This window comes from Musa acuminata, chromosome BXJ1-4, assembly GCF_036884655.1.
Source record: "Musa acuminata AAA Group cultivar baxijiao chromosome BXJ1-4, Cavendish_Baxijiao_AAA, whole genome shotgun sequence".
NCBI lineage: Eukaryota > Viridiplantae > Streptophyta > Magnoliopsida > Zingiberales > Musaceae > Musa > Musa acuminata.
The window spans coordinates 35,089,957-35,113,962 of NC_088330.1; the positions used below are offsets into that span (position 1 = coordinate 35,089,957).

Below are 24,006 nucleotides of genomic sequence, written 5' to 3' on the forward strand. Positions count from 1 at the left end.
AGCTGATCTGGATCCAGATTACAATCTTCTAGACCTTGTTCTTAGGCACATTCATTTTCCAGCTATAATGAAGTCCAATTACCTTAAATAGCTCTCTTAAAATAAGACCTTAAATCTTAAAGATCTTAAGTTGTTTCTAAGTCTCCAAAAGAGTAACATAACAAAACAATTCCAGATATTCCACGAAACCCTTGTTACAAAGACATACTTCTAGATATCCTACAAATATCATAAAAAAGGATGAGCAATTTTAAAAACAGAATATAAAATCCTTTAAACCATGGAAGCCTGTTTACATCCAAAAAGGAGACATCAATATCTTCAGTATGGTATGAGTTTGATAACTAGGAGTCAAGTTTTGGAAGTTTAATTTGTGTTAGAAAGTCAAAATGGTCATCCAATATTCTACTCTTTCTAAACCTCAAATTCCTATCAAGACATCCTTAATATCCCAAATCCTAGTTGCCACAAATTACCTAAAAGTTAGTCCATATAAGTTCTTCATTGAAACCGAGGCAAATTAGCTTGTTAAGGACTGCAACATTTACATCTTTGTTTCTAAAAACTGCTAATAAACTAATTGGACTATTGTTCAGGATTGTCTGAGAACTGAAAATGTTCATGGAACCAGTGAGATTGCAGGAACCAGCAGTCTGCCAACACTAATTCCAATAAGTTCTTTTACCTTTTCCCCCTTGTTTATTGTTCCTATCTCCAACCCGAAATAGTTGGAACATGATGACTTTTTGTTACTGTCGTAATCTGCCAATTTACTCCCTTGGCAAAGATTTACCGTGATTTTTGCATATTAATTTTTGCTGTATCTTTGCCTAAATCAAAATATCAATATAACAAACCCATAAAATTGAGACATTACAACTTGTCGCAAATGCTTTAAAATTTTTGGTGTGAAATCTAGCCTATTCTTCCTTGACCAAAGTAGTTTGTGATATTACTAATTATTGATTGCAGCATAAGGAATTCTAAACAAACGAGAAAATTGATCTTTGTGGACAAAATTAATTTTAGATTGTTCCACGATATTTCTTTTTTCCCATGCTTGTATATTAATATATTTTTCTAAATAACTAAGAATTTTGCAAAACGCTATGCCATATATTGCAATGTGTATCTACCCCATACCCATCTCATAAATCATAATGACATCATATCTGACAAGATTTATTTCAGGTTGGACATTTAAGTCATGTAGAAACGCTCCAGCCAACACGAAGGTCTTCCTGAGTTAGACCAACTCAATTTACAAGGAAAAGGAAAAGAAAGAAAACTCAGACATCATAAATACTCAAATGATTTATTTTCAGCATTATAAGCTAGTAGATTAACAATAATGTTTTCAATTAACATGTAATCAATCAGCTTTACTCAAAACAACAATTATTACAATAAAAACAACAACAATAAAGAAAAAAGCTATTTTCCCATCATCATAGAGGATTATAACTGAAATGAACATGTAAAATGCGTACCATGCTGCTAAAATAGAATCCCACTGTGGTGAAGTAAAAGGACAGCATTCTATAGAAGTCAAACCTTCGTCCCAAACGATAAACATCACGACTCAATGTTTGTTCCCCATTTCCATTTGACACCTTTGCCTCAAAAAGGGAAATTTGATTCATTCCCACATCACGTCCCTTGCCGACTTGTATATATTCACGATGTGTAACATTTCCCCCACGTAAAGTTGAGTTAAATCCTAAAAGTAGTCAAACATGATAAGCAATAAAAGGTATATGTAAGTCAAATAGTCAATTGATCAATGTTATTTCTAATCTCACCTGCAAAAATATCCTCACTCAGATTTATGGTTTTCGATGCTTTACTTATGCCGCCTCTAGTAAGGTGAAATATTCTATCAAAAATATCAGGATGTCCATAATGAAAGCGAACCCTAAGAAGTGAAGCCATCGTATTAGCACAATAACTAGGAACAGCTTCAGAGAATAAGAATATAGCCATTTATTTAAATATGAGTACACAGAGTTAAATTGATAATAAAATCCTCTAGTGAAGATAATTTACAAACTGCAGATATTTATCAAGAATTACACACCCAGTTAGCTTACAGAGGGCATTTCCCATTAAATTTGTCCAAGTACCACACTAAAGGCAGTGATAATGACGCACATTATTTTTTAAACGGTCCCTAATTCCAAGAAGAAACTTATAAATGAAGAGGCAATCCAACATTTACAGTGGATATGCTGCTACCATTACTAGTTGATATCGCCATGTACAGACTCACAATGCCATATTTGGCCTTCTGCTCAGAATCACCAGCTCTTGGGGGGCTTGAGTACATTGCAATCAAGATATAAAACTAAGTGTTTTGATTATCAAAGTACTTGCCTGACTCAGGCTTTCTCCTAACAAAATACAATCCCTAAGAATCCATTAAGGAAAATATAACTAAAGTCTAGCATGTAAGGAAATGATCTTTGAAGATCCAATCAAGCAAGAAAAAGTTATACTTTTCAGTGCATTTTTTCTGTAACTTTTATAGTCCCAAATAGGGATTATTGATATCGTGTATATGGATGATATGAAAGAAGTTAACAATTCCCTTTACAATTTAGCATTTTCTTACAACAAATTTAAATTTTGAAACATTTACAAACTGACTTAAAAAATAGCATTTTAAGTTGATATGTTTAAGGCATGAACTACAAAAAAATCCATTTACACAAGAAAACCATTTACTACCATTCTAAATTGTGTTTGTACAATTTGTTTCTTATTTGACCATGATCTAGAAGAGTTGAATGTTGGAACTTGTAGGCATAGATCTGTGTGATAACTTCCTGTGATGGTCACTAACGATCCAAGGAGGTTCAAGAACAATAGCCAGCAATAATAAGTACAGGATGCATATGTGAAATTGAAACATATACTGGGATCACCGAATGTGTTATAGTGAAAAACCAGATGTTTAAATGAATTAGGCAAATTATAGCTTGCTATTGTTTTTGTTCATGTTGAATAATATATTTTACAAGTACAAAAATAATTGGTAAAGTACATTCTTTTATGAATTGATGTATAATCACAAGGCAACAGAATATATGTTTGAACTAAACTATAGGCAGGTAACATACTTGAGAGGGTTTGCCAGAATTCTTTGCCCAATAGTCACAAAGCTGGTCTCCTGGTTGGACATGAACCAGGCAAGAGAAGAAACACTGGAGATGAAGATATGAAAGGAGAACATAAGTAGGTAGAAGTAGTCTCTGATCTTGGTATACTCATAAAAAACGAAGTACATTCTTGAGATAACTAAAGAATGCCATATTCACACTGAAACAAAAGTTCAACCAACAAGGAACCTTCCAGTGAAGATATGCTCACGGAGACCCAATATTGTGGGCCGATGCTTACGTCCGAACTCTTCCAAAGTATTTCTGATCTTGAATGCTTCTTCCAGGTAATTATCCTACAACAAAGAAAGAATTGAATAGCCCAATATTTTCTAATTATTGAATAAAGGAAATAAATAATACCTGATTCATATCAATGGTCTGAAGTGCTTCCCCTCTGGTGAAAATTATTGCATGATTCTGGTTTTCTGGTTTCCCTTCACCAATATCTGTTGGTTTCCCGGGTAGTTTGATGCGATAAATTTCCTGAGAAATCAAGATATATTGCATTAACCATCATTACATAAGCAAATACGGGCTATTAAACAATTACATCATGTACAAGTTATAAGTACATATACCATAATGTCATACTATATCAGCAGTAAAAACAATTAATATACTCATCGGGCAATCACATATCAAATTTACTAATTCCTCATCAACTGTGTGAAAAATGATTAAGAGAATTATAATTATATTATGAGATAATAAACAATCTGTTGGTAGATGGCATTTCAATATAAGCGAATAACACGTGCACCATGAAACCAAGCATCCACATTGTTGATACATAAAACAAATAGGCCAAGAAATTTTCATGATCAGTGAAACTAGTAACCCTCAGTGAAGCATATTGATTGTGAGGAATTGCCTCTTTGTCTACCAAGCAACCCAGTGGCAATTGATCTTTTGCCTATAGTACATACCAATCTGCTCGTAGGTCAATTAACATGTCCAGGTTCACATTAAGGAAATTGACAAACCATTGGACATAGGCATTAATAACTAATGGAACAAACTAAAACATCCCAATACCTTTTATACTAGAGCCTTGCCAAATCACTAGAATAAACTAATAAGTCATTACACCATGCTCATCACTTTTTTCTATTATTTACTTCACTATTAATTTATATTCTAGTATTCTACTAAGTTTCCCTTCTCATACCAAATATTTCTGATGAACAATGGTAGTCTCAAAATTCAACCAATCTAGATCTAGATTGGACCTAGCTGACACAGAGAGGCTTAGAAATCATCAGACATAATCCTAGATTTCCAGTCAGTTAGGATCAGTCCACAGTAGAAACATGTGGCATTGATCAGCTGTCCAATTTAAGCTAATAAAAAATGTACTTTGCTGTTCTCCAAAGATGAGAAGTACAAAGAAGAGGCAAGCAGAAGAGAAGACCTACAGAGTACCACTAAAGGGATGCTTTCCTCATGGAATCTGTCAACTTATGCTCTTTTAAGGTAAAATAAATTAGAACCAGTAGATAACTCAACTGAACTAAATGCCAGCATTTATGATTTGCAAGTAAGAGATTTTCAGTTCAATTCCATAATATCAACAAATCCTTTAAATCCCAACTATTAGGGGTCAGCGGGTTCAATTTTCCAGGTCTGAATATAACAAAATCCATTATCATGCTTCAATGAATTCTTTGAAACAATTAATCTATCACATTCCTTTAAAAATATTTTAATTAATATGTTCCAACAATTTAATTATGAATGTTTATTCTTTTCTCATTTTTAAAATTTTTTGACATGTATAGTTTTACGTTAATGTTTATAAATCTTTTAATTTTGTTGCTCTGTAGCCTAAATAGAAATGGGTGCATCACATTTGAGATTTATCCAATAAAAAATATAAATTTAATAAGCAGTAAATAATTAATAATAAAAAGGTTATAATAATCTAAGGAATGCTGTTTCATGATATAAGGGTGCAGTTACCTCTCGAGCATGACAAGGAACTTTGTGATGTCAATTAGCACAACTTTGTGCCAGCTAACATAGTTTAAAAAGTTTAGGAATATGTCCATACTAGTCGCCTGGGTTCCCATAGTATGGCTGTAGTTCTCTATCATAATATGTTCCAGCCCATTCTCACATGTAGCAATCAGTATGGTGACTTTTGCAATAAACATAGAACAGCATATGTATAGATAAATATAGCAAATGGATGAAACAAAATAAAACACAAATAAAAAGATATAGATATATAAACAAATACAATAAATTGTATATGATGGAATTTATAGAATAAGAAACAGTTATACACGACTATATCAAACCAAAATTATGATGAGTAATCATATCACAAGAAGATATTAAAATTGTAATCACCAATGATTTTTCTCCCTTAATATAAATCAAATTACAATAAATAATGTATTGCTTTATTTAAATTATTAGCTTCCTTGTTTGTGTGTATGGTTAAGGAAATTATTAAAATTGATTTCCTTAATCATATGGACAAGTTAGAAATTTTGTTAATCGATTAAATTATTAATTAATTTATTTCATAATAACTGATATGATTTTTAGAAAGTAAATATTTCAATTTCCATTTTCGTGTGTGAATCATAAGAAATAAATATTATAATTCTATCTTTGTATGTGAAAGCAAAATAAAAATTAAATTATTGTTTACCTTTCGAAAAAAACTTAACTCTTATATAAAGAGGGCTCCATCCTCACCGAGTCTGACAGTGGAAGGATTGAGAAAATGATTCCTCGAGGAAACGATCACAAAGAAAGGTAGGATCATTTATTCTTTTCTTAGTAATTTTTATTCATATTTTGAAATTTTTAATATTAGAATTGTTATAATTTATATAATGTATAATAATATTTTAATTTCAAAATTTTATGATTAATAAACAAAGATCATTCAATTATGATGTTAGAATGATTAGTTGATTTAATAATAGTTCTAATTTATTTAATTAGACATTTATGTTTTAAGGAATTATGTGTGGATTTTTATGATTCAATTAGTTTTAAATCTGGAATCATGAATCTAAATTAGTTAATTCATGAAAAAGAATATATTTGAGGTTAATTATTATTTTATAATATTTTAAAGTACTTCTTAAAATAATAAAATATAATTTAATATGAGAAGTCAAATTGGGATCTAACCTGAGTTACGTTGATTAGCTAGCTCAGCTCATGTGGCCAAGCATGATCCAGCCCATATGGTTAGGCATAACCCAACTCATATAGCCAAACATGACTCTTACCCATGTGGTTAGGTACAACCTAACACATGTGGTAAGGTATAACCCAACTCACGTGGTCAGATATAGCTCAGCCCTGTGACCAAGCATGACCAAACCCATGTGGTCAAGTACAACCCAGCACATGTGGCTAGGCATAACTCAGCCTATGTTGCCAGGTACGACTTAACATATATGGTTAGACATAATTCAACCCATGTGACCAAGTAAGATTCAACCCATGTAGCCAAGCATGACCCAGCCCATGCAGTCAGGTATAGCTCAGTCCATGTAACCATGCATGACCCAACCCATGTAACCAGGCATAACACAACCCATGTAACCAGGTATGACGCAAACCCATGTTATCAAGCACAACTCAACTCATGTGGCCAAGCACGATCCAACTCATGTGACCAAGCATGATCCAACCCATATGATTAACTGATATGTATAAACTAAAGCAACTGATATGTATAAACTAATGTATATTTGCTGAACTCCTAAAGCAACTGATATGTATAAACTAATGTAAAGAAAAACAATATCCAAGAAGTTTCTTTTTGACAATGACTAAAATTAAGGTCATTCATCAAATTGTTGGAGATAACTACCTCATCGTGCTTATCAGTGCCCTTAACAAGAACAGAATAGTAAATCTTCTGTGGTTTTCCACCCACAATTTCTTCAATCTCATCTATATAAGCAACACGTAATGATGGAAACCTGCAGATTTTAAATGGAACTTAGAATAATGAAGCAAAAATTGTTGCTCAAATCTGTTTGATTATAAATACAGTGAATTACTTAAGCATGAGGTTAAGAATATTATTGTAGCAACTTCTGTCCTTAGCTTCACGGGATTTTTTCTGCAATCCATAAACCTGACATGATACAACATAGGTGAATTTCATATCAGCAATAGCAAGTGAACGTGCATGAAGATTCTTCTGGTCATCAGTATGTTGTTCTAGTGAGAGTGTCCTCCGGTCCCCCAAAATAGCTGCAAGGCAGTCAAATATCTTAATAATGCCATGCATTTCAAATAAATGTTAACATAATTTGAAGAAATAACTTTGGAAATATTTAAACACATACATGATAACTGACCACGATCCTGCACCATATCTAGGAAGCACTGAAGCTTAAGAGCCTGTCTGTAGTACATCATACCTCTCACTGTCAAAATAGGGAAATCAAACATTAAATATGAAACTAGTGTGCACTTGGGCAAGCTCGATTTCACCAATAGTTTTCAACACCTGTTCGAGAGAGAGTCTGGCCTCTGTAAGAAACCCAGTGACGTAAGTCATCCATATGATTCTTTAATTCTTCATCATTTGGGTCACTTTTTATGCGTTCGCAGAAGTTCCTCCACTCATCTTTAGGGCAGTGGAAAGAAAAATTTTGAAACAACTAATATCAGTCATGAAAGATGTCATATTCCATAGAGACTGCGACACTTACCTGGATATATTTTCTGCAGATAAAACACTATTGATATCCCATCCTCATTTTGTTTTCTAAGTTCCTCCTCGGAGTAAAGAACTTCTTCTTTATAGAAAGGAGTCAAGACACTGAATCGGAGAAATTAATTTTGGACAATAATTAGAATAAAGAAACCAACTATTTAAAAGTTGAATAGGAAATAGCAGAAAACAGTATCAAGAAGTATTCCATCAATGAGAGAAGTGCAATGTGAGGTATGTCCACTGGAACATTAGTAGTATATATAAAAGGGTGACTATTCTACTGATATCCAAAAGCTTTACCATTTAGTTCTGTGATAATAGTTTCACATACCAATAGCAACATAAAGAAGTTGACGCATAAATCTAATATCGTCATCGAACTTAATTGGATGTATCGGTTCCCTTTTATGGAGTGTAATATCATTAATGAAACTAAGAAGCATAAAATCCATTTTATCATTTCCAATATCAAATCTGAACCGACTGATATTGCCTAACTAGTGTAATTGCAGGTATGTTTTAGACATATGCAAACCAACAGAATTGCAAATTCAGAACCCTCCAAACTTGCAAAGAATCAAGCTCAGAACAATGTAGTCAAGAACAACAGGATGTCAAAAATTATATATAATTTGAATTTGGTGTGCGAAAATCATGTCAACAATACAAGCATGTTTATGATGGGGCATGGATGAAGAATTATTGAGGACATTGCTACTTGGTAAATGGTCTCTTGCTTGGTAGAGGAGGCATGTCTCCGCCATAGCAGGTGAGAGAGGCTACTCATTCTAGTGATCCTCTCCATCTATTATGTGGGAGTAATTCATCCCAAGAGATCAAATGTCTTGATTGTTGAAACATGATGATGATATGATGTGTACATCCACTATATGACATTCTACGCAATTAATGTTGCAAATTGATATATATGTATATATATTCTATTTTTGTGCTTAATCTGTTGATTCTTCAGTATTTCCATGACACTATCCTTTGATATCATGTTTCTATTCTGGGGTTCTTTATACTCAACAAAGTTGTCGAGTTGAGTTGTTTCAATATTTCAGTGCAACAAAGTCATATTGAGCATCAAAGTCGAAGAATCATAGAACCATCCTGTATCAATATCTTTAGATTGTAGTCCAGATTCATATTGTCCACTTAATAGTTATTTGAATTTGCTTGAGACAATTTAAACTGTGGGAGTTCTAATATTTTGGTGATAGTTGCTAGGTAATGGTAAACTACTTCCAGTGTTGGCACATTTTGAGTTCTTTGGTGGAAAGGCACTAGGTGTCCGACAAATTTTATGGTATTGGAGCATCTTACGGAGCCATGGAAGCTTAGCAACCAAGGTTTTATCATGATAAGGTCATAATTTTTTTGGAGCTGCATAATTTTAAGTTGATAATGGCTTGTACGTGATAGTGGTAATGGATGTGGGGGCCGGCATCATTATTCCACCAAGCCCTATACAATTGCTCAAAGGATACCTCAGGATGTAGTCTCTCAGGCCCCGTCTGAGGCATTGGAGAACATTCAAATGCCTAAATAGGACTCACCAACTCCTCAAGCTAAGAAATGCTGCCACACCAATTCTACAAGCTCCACCTACTGTCCAAGGTTTTTTTAATGCTATGCAGGATTTTCCAACAAGAACATTTCAAATTGTTGCATGACACATTGATGCTTCGAGTAGGGCCAAAACTAAGCTGAAGCAGTTCGAGTAGCTTGATCCCTCTCCTTCTGATGGGAAACTTGGTCCAATCTGGTGGAACATTAGATTTGCAAAGGTGGAGAAGAAGTTTGCAGCAATCAGTTGCCCCAGTGAACAGAGGGTCAAAGCATGCAACCTTATTCCGGAGGGCAAGGCCAACTTTTGGTGGTCTACTAGGTAAAGAATTCTAAGAGCTGGTAGTGAGCAGTAACAAGTGTAGTTAGAGATATTTTCTATGAGCAATATTTTCAAACTCTTTCGCATCGCCAGAAGCAGTAGGAGCTCATTAACATCCAACAGAGCAGCAGATCTGTGGCACATGGAATAGTCTTGCTTTTCTTCACATATGGTGCCCAATGAGTAGAAGGTTAGACGCTTCGAGCGACAAAAATTTCTGTTCATTAGAAAACACATGGCTATTCTTGAACTGTCTCCTTTTGCTAAGATGGTCAACAATGCCCTCGTTGTTGAGCGACCAATTGAGGAACACCAAAAACAAAAAGATTAGAGGCCGTCTTTTATTGGACGTCTCTGAAAAGACATCAGAGGCAGTCTTTTAGGTCTTAGACATCCAAAGTAGGAAGTTTCTCATTTCATGATGTAGACTCAAGTCCTCTATAGAAGGCTAGACATCTGCCACATCAACGACAATAAAAGCAGCCACCACAATAACATTGATGCGAGATTGTGGTAAAATGCTTCAATTGGCTCGGTACGGTACGGTACTGGCATACCGAGCAGTACACCCTGGTGTACCGAATAATTTTATATATTTACTGTAGCACTGCTACAGTATAGCACTGTAACAATGTAGCAGTTTTACAGTGCAATACTTTAGCACTGTAGCGGTAACGACCGGTTCACGTATCGGTATGCCGTCGAACCGGTATGTACCACCCGTACCGAGTGGTACCATTCGGTACTGCATACACTTTGTACAATATGAATGTTTTGACTATCACCAACCTGGTGAACTATCGAGGGACCATCCATGGAGGTCTCAACAACAGCAGCGAGATGGACAATGTAGAAGACAAGCTTGAGTTCCTGCTCTTGATCACCAAGATGCTCATGCCTTAGGGACTATTATTCAATGTATCATCCAATTCTGGTAAATGCGAACTAACTAATAAATTCTAGTTTATATTGATAGACCAGGTATTCAAGGGTTGTCTCAGTTTTCAGCTTATCATGGAAGTGTCAATTGTTTCTGGAAGAACATGACATTCTCACCTCTTGGCTGGTATCTTAGATAATCATTATCCTATTATTTTAGTTCTTCATGCTAAGTGATTGTTGATGCAAGAATGCCAACCACGACTTTAATTTTGGATACTGAAACCTACACGCATCCAAACCTTACCAGCATACTGTGTTCATATGCTAATCAGTGATTTAAATAAGCACTCAAGCGCTCGCCTAGGCGAGGCGAGGCCCAAGCGCCTCATGTGCGGACATTGAAGCATACCGCTAGGGTGCTCGCCCGAGCCCAGGCGTCAGGCACTTCGGGTGAGTGCTCGATTCATATAAGGCAATTGAACCAGACTTTCAAGTCTAGTTTGGTTCAATGGCAGTTAGTTGATTCAATTGACCGAACTAACAATGCGCGCTTGATTCATATAAGGCAATCAAACTAGACTTTCAAGTTTGATTCAGTTCAATAGCAGTTAGTTGGTTCGATTGAACCAACTAACATAGTTTCTTACCTCAAAAGTACCCTTTACGCCCAAGCGACCCCGAGCCAACCCTAGCGTTTTCTCCCACTGCCTCTGCCGCCAACACTTTCTGCCGCTGCCTACGCTGCAATCTTCCTTTGTCGCCGACCGAGTCTTTCTCCCGTTACTATCCGCTGCCGCTATTGCCCACTGCTGCTCTCCTCAGCTTCAACCGTTGCCACTATTGTCGTTTGCAGCTTCCACCATTGCTATCATTCGCAATGTTGTTGCGGCTGTCTTAGACTAATCCTCCACCGCTACTGCTGCTAACTTCTCATCGTTGCTTCTCTTCCCACTTTCCACTGTTAGTGATATTTTTTATCCCTTTATTAATTATATTATTTTTTATATTTTAATATTTTAGAGCACCTCGCATTGCTCGGGCGAGCACCTAGTTCCTCGAGCATTTTGGTACCTTAGCACTTAACACTTTTTAAATTACTGATACTAACACATACCAAGTTTCTAAAAAAGATTGAAAAAGTTGATAAATAAAAATTGCAGAAATATGCCATGAACTGGGTGTACCAAATAGTACAGGTCTTGTATCGGGCACACCATCCAATTTACCATGATCCACATGCCGATAGATTATCGGACCAATAAATGTCGCCCATACCGAACCATACTGGACAGTATTGCAAACCTTGATGCCAAGAATATCCAGAATTCCATTTGGGTAACCAAGTTAATCAACAAAATTTGCTGGACATTGTTGTCCAATTGTTGTTAGAAAGCTTCCTTTTGCATATTCCTTGATTACCTATCATGATCGCTCGCTATAAACATATTGAATTACTACTCAACTTCAACCAGGTATGACACCTATCTCCAAGTCACCATATAGAATGGCAAACTAGAGTCGGAGGCATTTAAGAGGATGTAGTACAGTTACTATAAATTTTGGTGATGTTCAGCTTAACTAGCTGCATTAATGCACTTGATAAATATGAACAGGGTTTTCGCCAAAATATAAATAAGTTCATGATCGTCTTTATTGAGAATCTACAAGTCCAAGAGTCAAACAGAGCATGAGCAACATCTCTGAACATCTTTGATAAGAAAACTTTATGTGAAGTTGAGCATGTGTAGATTTTGACTCATGTAGGTATGTTCCTTGACCATGTGATATCCATACAAATATTTATGTGAATTCTCATAAGGTAGAAGTTGTGATGGAATGGAAGTGACAATATACTCTGCCTGAGAATAGAAGTTTTGAACTAGTAGGCTACTACAGAATATTAGTGGACGGTTTCTCAAAGATAGCCACTTCCTTGACTCATTAGAAATAAAGGTAAAGTTTGTTTAGGATGACAAATGTGACCCCAAATGTGAGTAGAGATCTTAGAAACTTAAGTCCCAGTGGACTAGTGCGCTTGTGTTAGTGATCCATTTTGGTGATGATGGGTTTGTAGAATCAGTGAAGCCTTGATTTAAGGGCTTGGTTGTTTTTAGATGCAACGCGAGTGTTGTGACTTATGAGCATATACAGATGGAAAAAAACAACCCTATCAATGATTTGGAACTAGCTACAATCATCTTCAGTATAAAATCCAAAGGTGTTACCTTTATGGTCAAATATTTGAGAAGATTATTGATCACTAGATAGTCAAATATCAGTTCTCTTCATAGGACAGTGAAGGTGACACCTCAAGGATTAAGATTGAAGTATCAATTATCAGCAATGGAAGGCGAATGTGAACCCATTAAAATGGAAAGCGAATGTTGTTGCTAATTCTTTAAGCAAGAGATCTACAAAGAATGCCGCCCACCTGGATAATTATAACTCATAGGTGCTTAAACGCTTGTCACACTCGGGATTGGAGTTGTTGGGAGAAATATTGAGTGGATTTGATGGCATTTTTAGTAGAAAGAGTTAGGAAATGTCAAAAGGAAGCCCTACATTTAGACCATTGCTAAGGAACTATATCAGGGATTAAAGTTAGAGTTTCTTTAGGTAGAAATGGATCCTCTGAATTTCATGATTGACTTAATATTTAGAGGACCATCCACTCAGCAGCAATTATTGAACAAATAACTCCTAATTCGTCATACACCCAGGCAATACCAAGGTGTATCAAGATGTATTGAGGTTATTGGTGAGGACATAGGAAGAGAGATACTGTTGCAAATAATTCTAAGTAATTAGTATGCCAGTAGATGAAGGGAGAATACCAGAAGTTCATCAGAAAGTTAAAGATTCAGCCTATTCCTAAGTGAAAATGGGAGACTGGAGAATACCAGAAGTTCACCAGAAAGTTAAAGATTCGGCCTATTCCTAAGTGAAAATGGTAGACTGTGACTATAGACTATGACATCATTACTTAGAACTAGGCTATAGACTATGACATCATTACTTGGAACTAGGTTCAGACATGACATTATTTGCATGATTGTTGACCACCTAAGTCAAAATGCTTCTGTCCCATTAGAAAGAATTATTCCCTGGACAAGCTAGCAGAGGATGTAGGGGGTTGCATGAAGTTGCAACGGTCTCATAGTATAATCTTTATAGTTGCTAGAGGATGTTACTTGTGTACAACAACATATAGATTCTGGAATGGAATGAACTTCATAAGGAACAAAACTATACCAGAATTAGATTGTAACATTACAGTGTCAATGAAGCTACTTGGGAGAGGACCCATGAAGTCTGAGAGAAGTATCCTGAACTCTTTCATAATCAGATGCTTTATTTTGTGTGGCTACTTGGGAATCAAATTTGAAAAGGAGGATGAATATAGTGACTATATTTTGTGCTCATATATAATATGCTGTAAAACAATGCTGTTTAATTTGTTCTTAGAATAATTGAAATGAGTTGCCATATGGCGATCTGTACTACACCTACCAATATAATCTAAGGAGAACAAAAAGTTACAGAAAACTGATAAAATTTGAGATATAGTTTATTGAAGATACTCTACAAGAACGAAAACTAGTACCAACCAAATATCTTGTCAAAAAAGGACATCCTTCAGAATTAAAAAAAAAAGTTAATATTCTTCCTAAATAATATAAGGATGATTCATTGGCCATAAATGAAATAATATGATTGTTTTAAATATAAATTTCCTTTCTTGTATTGGGGATCTAGTTAGAAAGAAAGAGTTGTACTTAAAAACATGATTGAATGAATTAAAATATGTTTTCACAAGCTATATGTGAATGGTGTAAGACCATATTTTTTTCCAAAATGTGGCTCCATTTTCCACATGCAAGACACTCGGGGAAAGAAACCTTCATCCTTGGGGAGTTGATTCTTGATCTAAAGTCACTGGAATTTCTGTTTCATTTCTTTTAATCTAATTCTTAAGCTAAAGTAGTACTGTGCTACTACAACTAATGCAATCTGCATAATCTTTACTCTTATGTATTGCTATTTGCTAAGTTAATACTAGAATTGTTGTAGCAGCGACAACTTTGATTCAACAGCAACAATTTTGCTCCTGTAAAGAGATTTGCTAGTTCAGTACCGCTACTGCATTAGCACAGCAGCTTTATCCTATTTACTAGCTTAGCACTAGTAGTACTGTACTACTACCACAGCAGCTTTGATCCTATATTGAGCCATTTGCTATTTTCATACTAGTATTCTGTACTAATACTGTAGCAATAACAGCAGTACACCTGTTATGGAACTGGACCACGAGAAATTACCAAATCAGCATACCAGTTGACCATCAGACAGGTAAATACTGGCTTGGGTCCAACTTGGTTCACTGCTTAGACAACCCAGATCAGTTCTGCCTCATTGGTTCTTCCACACACAGATGACAAAAGTTATGCCAGTTCCAGACACAACAGAGGATCATATAAGAGGGATCTAAGTCATTTTCATGCAAGGAATAGAATATCCAATGAATAGAAGCATCAAGGGAACCTCCAAGCCCAGCGTCTGCTTAGGTCTCTAACAAATACCTGGGCAGCACATTTTACAATTTTGAAATCAAGGTTCGCCGTACCGCTCGATATGAGGGGTACGTACTAGTCCGATAGGGGATTGGTATGGGCAGTACATCAGTATGCCCCCATGTACTGTGTGTTGGTATGCTTGATATAGCCCGGTACGTACTGTACCAATAATTGGTCGGTACATCGGTACAAACCGATAAGGTGAACCACAATATTTATTGTTATGAACTTATGAAACCAAACTAATTTATCAGTTATTTAGGATTCATGCAAACCACATAAAAGTTTATACATTTCTTTCTCTAATATTCAAACATTGCGATAAGCTTAACTTCTAGTCTGTGTTCTTTGTTCAAAATGTCCAAAAGGAGCCTATTGCAAAAAGCTATGCATCTATACCAATAGATGGCTGGATACCTCTTGTTGACAGCCCTAACAATGAGGAAGGTTGAAAAGGAAAAATTGTAAGCAGTTCACACTTCCCTTGGGTTTGAATTCAACTGCAGGTTTGAACAATATAGGCAACAATTTTTTATGTCATTTTGGTGGTGTGTTGCACCCAAAAATAAACTTCAACTTAAAAATTAATTCAATAACGATTAAGAATTACTGTTCTAGTTTAACAAAATCAGGTCAGCTTAATCTTGAGAACTTGCAGGCTGTCAAAAGAGTTCAAGGGAATTGCATCTACAGATATTGAAAAATAAACCATGTCTAGCTCAGTGAAAAATGTGCTAGGATATTAGTTCATCCTGCACTGAAGCTGCAAAAAAAAAATTGCATTTATACCACTTCAATGCCACAATCATGTTAGAGATCTTCACCTGAAAGAGAACATGTTACGAACTTTTGGAGCATCCGGCAACTTCATAAACAGGGAGTTGGCAAAGAAAGTAATTCGACGGCGAGCATCCAGATTTATTGGAACATTTATTGCAGATTCTTTGACTGTTAAAAGCAAATGGAGCCTCACAACCTGTTAAGTGACCTGAACGGAATGAATTCTAATAACATCATGCATAATCATCAAGAAAGGTAAATGATTAACTGAGCACCTTTTCCCTCCAGGATATGTCCTCCATTAGTTCTAGCCTTAAATTTGTAAACATTTGCTTCCTATCTGATTCATATGCTACCCCAGATATGCTGAAGGGAACAAAATTATATGGGATAGAGAAGCCATTAGGACATACATCAGCATTTGATAAGAACGTATCAACTATATCTTACCCATGTCCATTAATCATCACATCCTGTGTAATGATCTCCATTATATCTTGCAGCACATTGATGATCTGTGTCTTAAATGATTCAATTTCCCCATATTCAAGTTTCTGCAGAAATACAAAATTTATTAAGAGAACCATCATGATTATCATCTGGAGTATTCTGGGACACCATGAACTAAATAAGCCAGATCAATAGCTGAAGATTTACCAAAAGATTTAGCAGCTTCTCCAATTTGTTGCTGAGCTGGAGCAGCTCACTCATTTGGAAACTCTCAAGAAAACTATTATCATCAATACTGGAGTCAACTTTAGAGCAAATCTGACTTATAATTCTGCAGACAAGCATATTATATAATAATCTTAATAAAAAAATGTCTACCACTAAGAAAATAGAATAAGATATCACTTCTTCATTACCAGTGAAACCCTATGCATCAATACTAAACCATCCAACAACCAATTAGTACTAACAAAAACAAAATTGGCTTACATTCGTTCCTTTTCATCATTCAAAAGGTTGATAAGAATATCTCTTAATGTCTCGTAGCATTCGATTACTGCTGAAAACATGTAGTTGTCGTATTTTATCTTCTTTTTTAACTCCCCTTGACCTTTTCTCTTGAAATCTTTTGCCATATCAAGTGCTATGGGAATCTATTAATCTTGCAAACAATGATTAGAACAAACAAGTACCAAATAGAGTGACAGAGAGCAACAGAAGAGACTTTGACATATACCTTGCTCGCAAGAAGAAAAGGAGGCCACTGTACAACAGATATATTGCCTGAAGAATATGGCACAAGCAGCAAGTCTTTCTCCCTGAATGACAACAAGAAAATTGAGAGAATATAATACGTAAAACATTTGTCAACAAAACCAGTAAAAGTAACTTAAAGAATAACAACTTATTGCTGATTAAGTCCTCATCCCGTAGAGAGTCTATGAATGCATTCCATATATGAGAAAACCTGTCTATGTTCCGTCTCTCAATCTCTTCCTGCAAATTTGATGCTTGTGCAACAAGTCAACGGAAGCAAGTGGAAATTGCTGGCTCTTATTTTAAATTGTGAATAACTGAACACTAAGTTGGGATTAAATCCAATTCAAATTGCAAAAAGGAGGAACTTTCATGATTAATTAGAGTATAAATAACATAATTAATTTACAATAACCTGATTTCCTTTTAATTCATTCTCCGATGATGGCATAAGGCGGTCAGTAAAAGCAGATGGCACTGACTCAAATCTAGACCTTAGCATTCCCAATGTCCTGATCTATGGAAGGTCATCAAGTTGCAAGAACACAGTAATTAGATAAAGATTTCTAATTTTCACACAAAACCATATAGAAAAAATATTTAAAAGAGAATATAAACATTGTAAGGGGCAACAAGATTGCTGAAATTTATATTTTATGAAGAAAACAAAATAATAATTTCTTACCTCACCCAGGTGGCTGAATGCCCCATGAATACCCCCAAATATAGTAGAGAAAATAGCATACCATATTTGAGTATCCATAAAATAAACCTAACAATTGAAAATGGTGAATATAAGTAAAAAAAGGAAAACACAAATGAAAAAGAGAAAGTATGTGAAAGATTCACATACCAGGACAATTGGTGCCCATATAGTTATAACAACACCAATATTATGTTGCACTGCATCATGACAATATAGATCTATAATAAAACCTAACAAGTCAAAGAGAGCAGCCATAGTCTAGTTACTCTGATTATAATCTTACAGTATGGAAAGAATTCATGCCATTCATACGTTCCAGCTCCTAAATCCATTATTGTCTTGGTTGGTTCAACCAGAGGGTTTATCTACAAGGAACAGAACATCGGAAGTGAAATCCCTAACAATTCAGACATAGCTTACTAAGAAAACAGCAAGACTAATAAAACATTAAATGTTGAAAACAAAAGTACTTATATATATGATTATATGGACAATCTTCCTACAGTATTTGACAACAGAACTCTTGAATGAGAATATGTCTTTCAAAGGTAATGAGTAATAAATACCATAGCATCAAAACTAAAATAAAATATGTGCAGTTGCTTGTTTGTTTCTCTGATGGTCAATCTAATGGAATTGTTTATAATCATTAGATTGTAGATATCACATAATCATTGAATAGAAAGGAGCCAAAAGCAAAATTATACAGTTGCTATTAGGATCATAGTTACATATGTCATATGTGCAACATCAAAAGTACAGAAACAGAAACTAGAATTGATCATCCCATTTAATCCCTCCAAAGTTCACCCTAATGAGAGAGCTTATTACTGCATAAAATTAGAAGTTTCTCAAAAAAAAAAAATAAAGTACCAGCAGTTGTTATGAAAAGTGTACTACAATCAAAGTGTAACTTGAACATTACAATCAGCTGAAGACAATGTTATGAATGGTAAGATTAATTGGTCGCAGGCTAAACTGAAACAATACCAACCTATGTCAGTGATATTGACATGGCTAGGCCAAATTTTGACTAAGATTTGGAGCATTCCATGAAATTTAATGGTGCATTCCCCCAGTTTAAGCAATAAGTTGAAAGTCATCATTTTAGCATGTTTGTTGGTGTAAAACTAATCTCACAGAAATGATATTGATAAAGGTAAATTAATATTTCATCTTAATCTACAAAAAAATCCCAAAGATAAGCTTATACTTTAGGAACAAGATCAATAGTCATATAACTGAATAAGTTGGGCAATGATGTCACTAACACAAATTACTTTTCAACTTAATGGATCGAGACTCTAAATATGCTTGAATTCCTTGCTTCATGGAAAGGAGTTTAAAAAACCAATTCAGTGATGCATAATAATCATGTTTCTCAACAAACATGAGTTTTAAAATAACAAATATCGCTCTCCTTAGATTGAGTAGACCTCATGCCATGTCATCCACCTATAAGCATATAAATATGAACATCAATACTCAGAACACCACTATCACGGACTTGTTAGTTTTGCCTAATTCATACGGCACCCTTGTGTATCCATCCGCTAAGGGTTAGTCTCCCCGAAACCTTTTATGGTCCATTAAGGACCTACAAAAGAGAAAACAGATTAGAGAAAACATTTAACTCGGGATCCACAAGCAACCCTTTCAACAAACACTTGATAAGCAATGCAAATTGCAAACATAAACTTCATAAGCTCTGAATGGTCACACAACAAAGGGCCCAAGGTGGTCTACCACAACCCAAAGTCTCCACAAGTGCTCACATGACACTGCTACGGAACAAGGCAGCGAACCAGCTCTAGACACTACCCCAAAAGCTCATCCAACCATGTGCCACTCGAGTAGCTCCCAGGTGTCGTTCTAGCTAACACTCTGCACAACTCGACGAAGATAGAAAACCCCCAAAATGACTACCAAAATGGCATGTTTCTACGTAGTTTTGCCTCTGCATACAACCTACGTTTACAAGCCTGAAACAACCATTAAATCCAATCAAACTAGGGCTACCAAGCCTATTGCAAGCCTATTACAAGCTGTGTAAAGCATAAACAAAACCGAAAGACACAAATATATGTGAGCAATACATCAAACATCTGATTTACAATTTTGTTCAGGACATTCTCCCCCACTTATTCCTTTGACGTCCTGGTCAAAACCTTTGTGGATGCTACATCTCATCACCTTTGTTGAATCTTCAATCTTCTGCTCCAGCTGCAACGCATCTCTTGGCTCCCAGCTACACACCATCGCTATTGTTGAGTAGTCAAACTTTGATCCGTCATGTTGTTTCAACACGCCAATGACTCTGGCTCTAGTGTGGGGTCGGTTAAGTTGTGTTGATCCATTTGGTTCTTGCAGATCCTCAAGATGAAGGAAAGGACCTTCCATATTATACGTCAATTTCTTAAACATCTTATGTCGCTTGAACTAAGTGGATACCTATTGGAGCCTTTGTTAGGACTCTAGCTAGGAGAGTCCTAATTGAGAGGGACATTGTTAGGACTCTAGCTAGGAGAGTCCTAATTGAGAAGGACATTCATGTAGGAGGTTTTTTCTTAGAGAAGAATTAAAAGTTATAAGGGAATAGGAGTCTTGTGTAGGAGTCCTATTAGGAGTTGGTTAGAAGTAAGAGTCTTAAGTAGGAGTCCTATTAGGAGTTAGGGTTTAGAAGCCCTATAAATAGCCATGTATTCCTTCTCTTTTCTTAAGCAATAGATGAATATTTTCTGCAGCCTTTGAGCAGCAACTTGGAGGGAGGAACCCTTATAGAGTTCCAAGGAGACCGATCCCCTAAAGAGATCAACCCCAAGTTTAGAATCTGCAAGGGTTCTAACACCTGGTATCAGAGCAACGTTCTTGGCGTCTCACTGCCCTTCCACAGCCATCCATCAACCCTCCACAGCCACCCAAAGCAATTCCCACAATTGCTTAAAAGATCGTCGCCAAATTCCGCCATCATCTCCACCATCGCGGATCATCCCGTGAATTGCAACAGGTTCTGGTTTCCTACCTTACTGCTGCTGCAATTTAGTTATCCCTATCCGAAAATCCAAAAAAAAAAAAATTTGTTCCTATATTGCTGCATAAACTTTTCGTGACAAAGTTTTCATCTTTACAACGAAAGATACATTGCAGAATTTCAACCGCATAGCACTGTTTGTTTGATCTTGATACTATATTTTCTTTGATATTACTGTCAATTCCCTCCTCAAATCTCTCAAATTTTTAGTGGAGATTTCGTCGAGAAACTGTTGTTTCTTCGACAATAATTCTGCTCTTACAAGACAACACAATTCTGCAGCAAACTTTCACTGATTTCTATCAAACCTATATATGCCTTTAACCCGTCAACAAAAGAGAGATCTTAACATCACAGATTTGGAGTCATATACTATGGCATCAGAGGAGGCAATCAATGCTAAATTTGAAGCCTTTGAGGAATGAATGGAGGATAAGATTCGGACTCTCCTTACCAAATTCAGTTTGGGCCGACCACCAAGCCCGAAGAAATCGCATCAAGGAGAGAGCTCTAACCAATCACATCATGCCCAAAAAGATGACTTCCAAGAGAGGGGAGGCTCTATGACCGACCCCAACTATTCGCGCATGAGAGTGGACTTCCCTAGATGGGAAGAAGGAGACCCAATTGGTTGGATCTCGTGCGCGGAGCGATATTTTCGGTACCATAAAACTGCGGATGCATCCATGGTAGAAATTGCAGCTATACATCTTGAAGGGGGTGCCATACAATGGTTTGACTGGTTTGAACACACTTATGGAGTCCTTTCATAGCGACAATTCAAAGAAGGACTACTGATCCGCTTCGGACCAACTTATTACGAGAACATTAACGGACAACTGGCAAAGATCTGACAAACCTCCACCATTCAGGAGTACCAAACCAGGTTTGAAAGGTTATCTAATCAAACTCGTGATTGGTCTGAAAAACAGCTATTGGGGACCTTTATTGAGGGCTTAAAGCCGGAGATCCAAGGAGAAGTTAAGGCGCGACAACCATACACGCTTATGGCAGCCATCTCTTTCGCACGACTTCAAGAGGAGCGATTGAACCATGAAGCCCGGAGGACTGGGATCACTCCACGATCAACAATACTAAAGCCCTCAGCCCCCCCTACTATCAACCGAGTCCCTGCACCGAAAAGGTTAACAAGAGAAGAACTTCGGGAGCGATCTGCGAAGGGGTTATGTTGGCATTGCAACGAGCCATGGAGCCGTGAGCATCGCTGTAAAAAAGGTAGACTTCTTATGATTGAACCAGTAGAAGAAGAGATCATTGAACATCTAGAAGAGAGCCTTGAACATGAAGAAGAAGATATGGAGGAAGAGCCACAGCCGACCGACATTACAGTACACGCACTAGCCGGCTACTCAAACCCGCAAACGATGAAAGTTGGAGGCCTTCTCAAACAACAGCCGATCACTGTTCTCATCGACACGGGTAGCACTAATAACTTCCTGAATAGTAAGGTTGCTGCTCGGATGGCACTGCATATTGAATGTTGCAGCAAGTTCGATGTAAAGGTTGCCGACGGCAGAATCCTAAAGTGCGACCAAAGATGCCCGCAGGTGAAACTATTACTGCAAGACCAAGAAATTATCACCGATTTATTCCTCCTACCAATCGATGACTATGAGGTCGTGCTTGGCATAGAATGGCTGACTACACTAGGTGATGTCTCTTGGAACTTTTCTAAATTAATTATGAAATTCTACTGTAAGGGCAAACAGATCATCCTACGCGGGAAGCGTGGAAGCAACGTAACCACCGTTTCGACCCAACGAATGGAGAAAATTTTGTACAAGATAAATGGTGGCTTTTTGATGCATCTCCAGCCACAACCAGAAGAGAAGAAAATAGAAATTGAAGATCAAAATCTTGCCCAATTGCTTACTGAATTTGTCGACATATTTGCGGAACCGGGCGGTCTTCCTCCTTCTCGGCAACATGACCATCGAATTCCAATCCTTCCGGGCAAGCCACCAGCGAACACTCGACCGTACCGATATCCTCACCTCCAGAAAGATGAAATTGAAAAGATCGTAAAGGAGATGCTTGAAACAGGGGTGATTCGGCCAAGTTGCAGTCCCTATTCCTCACCGGTGCTACTTGTACGCAAGAAGGACGGAACTTGGCGGATGTGCATCGACTACCGAGCTTTAAATGGCATCACCGTCAAGGACAAGTACCCAATACCAGTGGTGGATGAACTTCTTGATGAATTGAAAGGAGCTCGAGTCTTCACAAAGTTGGACCTCCGATCCGGTTACCACCAAATTCGGGTATGTGACGATGACATTCCAAAAACTGCATTTCGCACACATGATAGCCATTATGAATTCTTGGTAATGCCTTTTGGACTCACTAATGCTCCTTCAACCTTTCAAAGTCTCATGAACGATATTTTTCGGAGCTTTCTTCGTAAATTTATGTTGGTATTTTTCGATGATATTCTCGTTTACAACCCTTCTCTTGAGACTCACTTTCAGCATTTACGGATTGTTTTGACGATCCTTCGGGAAAATACTCTTTTTGTTAAGCAACCAAAATGCAGCTTTCTCCAGCAAAAAGTAGAGTACCTTGGGCATATAATATCATAAGAAGGAGTGGCGGTAGACCCAACAAAAATTGAGGCAATGCAAGGCTGGCCGAAACCTACAAACGTGAAATTACTGCGGGGGTTCCTTGGACTAACGGGCTATTACCGAAAATTTGTTAAGGACTATGGGAAGATCAAAAGATATCATCCCCTGAGCAGCAAAAATGGGTAACCAAACTTCTTGGATTTGATTATGAAATTATTTACAAAAAGTGGAAAGAAAACGTTGTTACAGATGCACTCTCATGACTACCTGAACAAGCTAAGGTTTCAGCCATCTCCCTTCCTACCACCGGTCTCCTCGAGGACATTAGGGAAGAATGGAAGAAGAATCCAGAGATCAGCAACATCATAAAAAAATTGGAGGAGGATCCAAGTGCAATAGCCCACTACACCTGGGATTCAAGAGATCTACGCTACAAAGGTCGCATTGTGCTTATACCTGACTCCCCTTGCATCACAATCATCTTGCAT

At 36.6% G+C, this 24,006-nt stretch overlaps 1 protein-coding gene across 5 annotated transcripts in view; it reads right to left on the minus strand.

Moving 5' to 3' along the window:
* LOC135658591 (callose synthase 7-like) overlaps nt 1-24,006 on the minus strand; it is a 60,085-nt gene that overhangs the window by 4,365 nt on the left and 31,714 nt on the right. For all 5 annotated transcript variants that reach the window (XM_065176130.1, XM_065176134.1, XM_065176132.1 and 2 more), the window contains 21 exons: nt 18,186-18,267; nt 18,050-18,099; nt 17,882-17,968; nt 17,612-17,713; nt 17,345-17,436; nt 17,177-17,258; nt 16,930-17,093; nt 16,648-16,771; nt 16,441-16,544; nt 16,266-16,356; nt 16,035-16,186; nt 7,856-7,965; nt 7,651-7,770; nt 7,487-7,567; nt 7,196-7,391; nt 7,003-7,114; nt 3,522-3,644; nt 3,348-3,454; nt 3,120-3,203; nt 1,803-1,915; nt 1,491-1,720 (listed from right to left, as the gene is read on the minus strand). In XM_065176130.1, the coding sequence (XP_065032202.1) occupies nt 1,491-1,720; nt 1,803-1,915; nt 3,120-3,203; nt 3,348-3,454; nt 3,522-3,644; nt 7,003-7,114; nt 7,196-7,391; nt 7,487-7,567; nt 7,651-7,770; nt 7,856-7,965; nt 16,035-16,186; nt 16,266-16,356; nt 16,441-16,544; nt 16,648-16,771; nt 16,930-17,093; nt 17,177-17,258; nt 17,345-17,436; nt 17,612-17,713; nt 17,882-17,968; nt 18,050-18,099; nt 18,186-18,267 (2,406 nt within the window). The remainder of the gene's footprint in view (nt 1-1,490; nt 1,721-1,802; nt 1,916-3,119; nt 3,204-3,347; nt 3,455-3,521; nt 3,645-7,002; nt 7,115-7,195; nt 7,392-7,486; nt 7,568-7,650; nt 7,771-7,855; nt 7,966-16,034; nt 16,187-16,265; nt 16,357-16,440; nt 16,545-16,647; nt 16,772-16,929; nt 17,094-17,176; nt 17,259-17,344; nt 17,437-17,611; nt 17,714-17,881; nt 17,969-18,049; nt 18,100-18,185; nt 18,268-24,006) is intronic.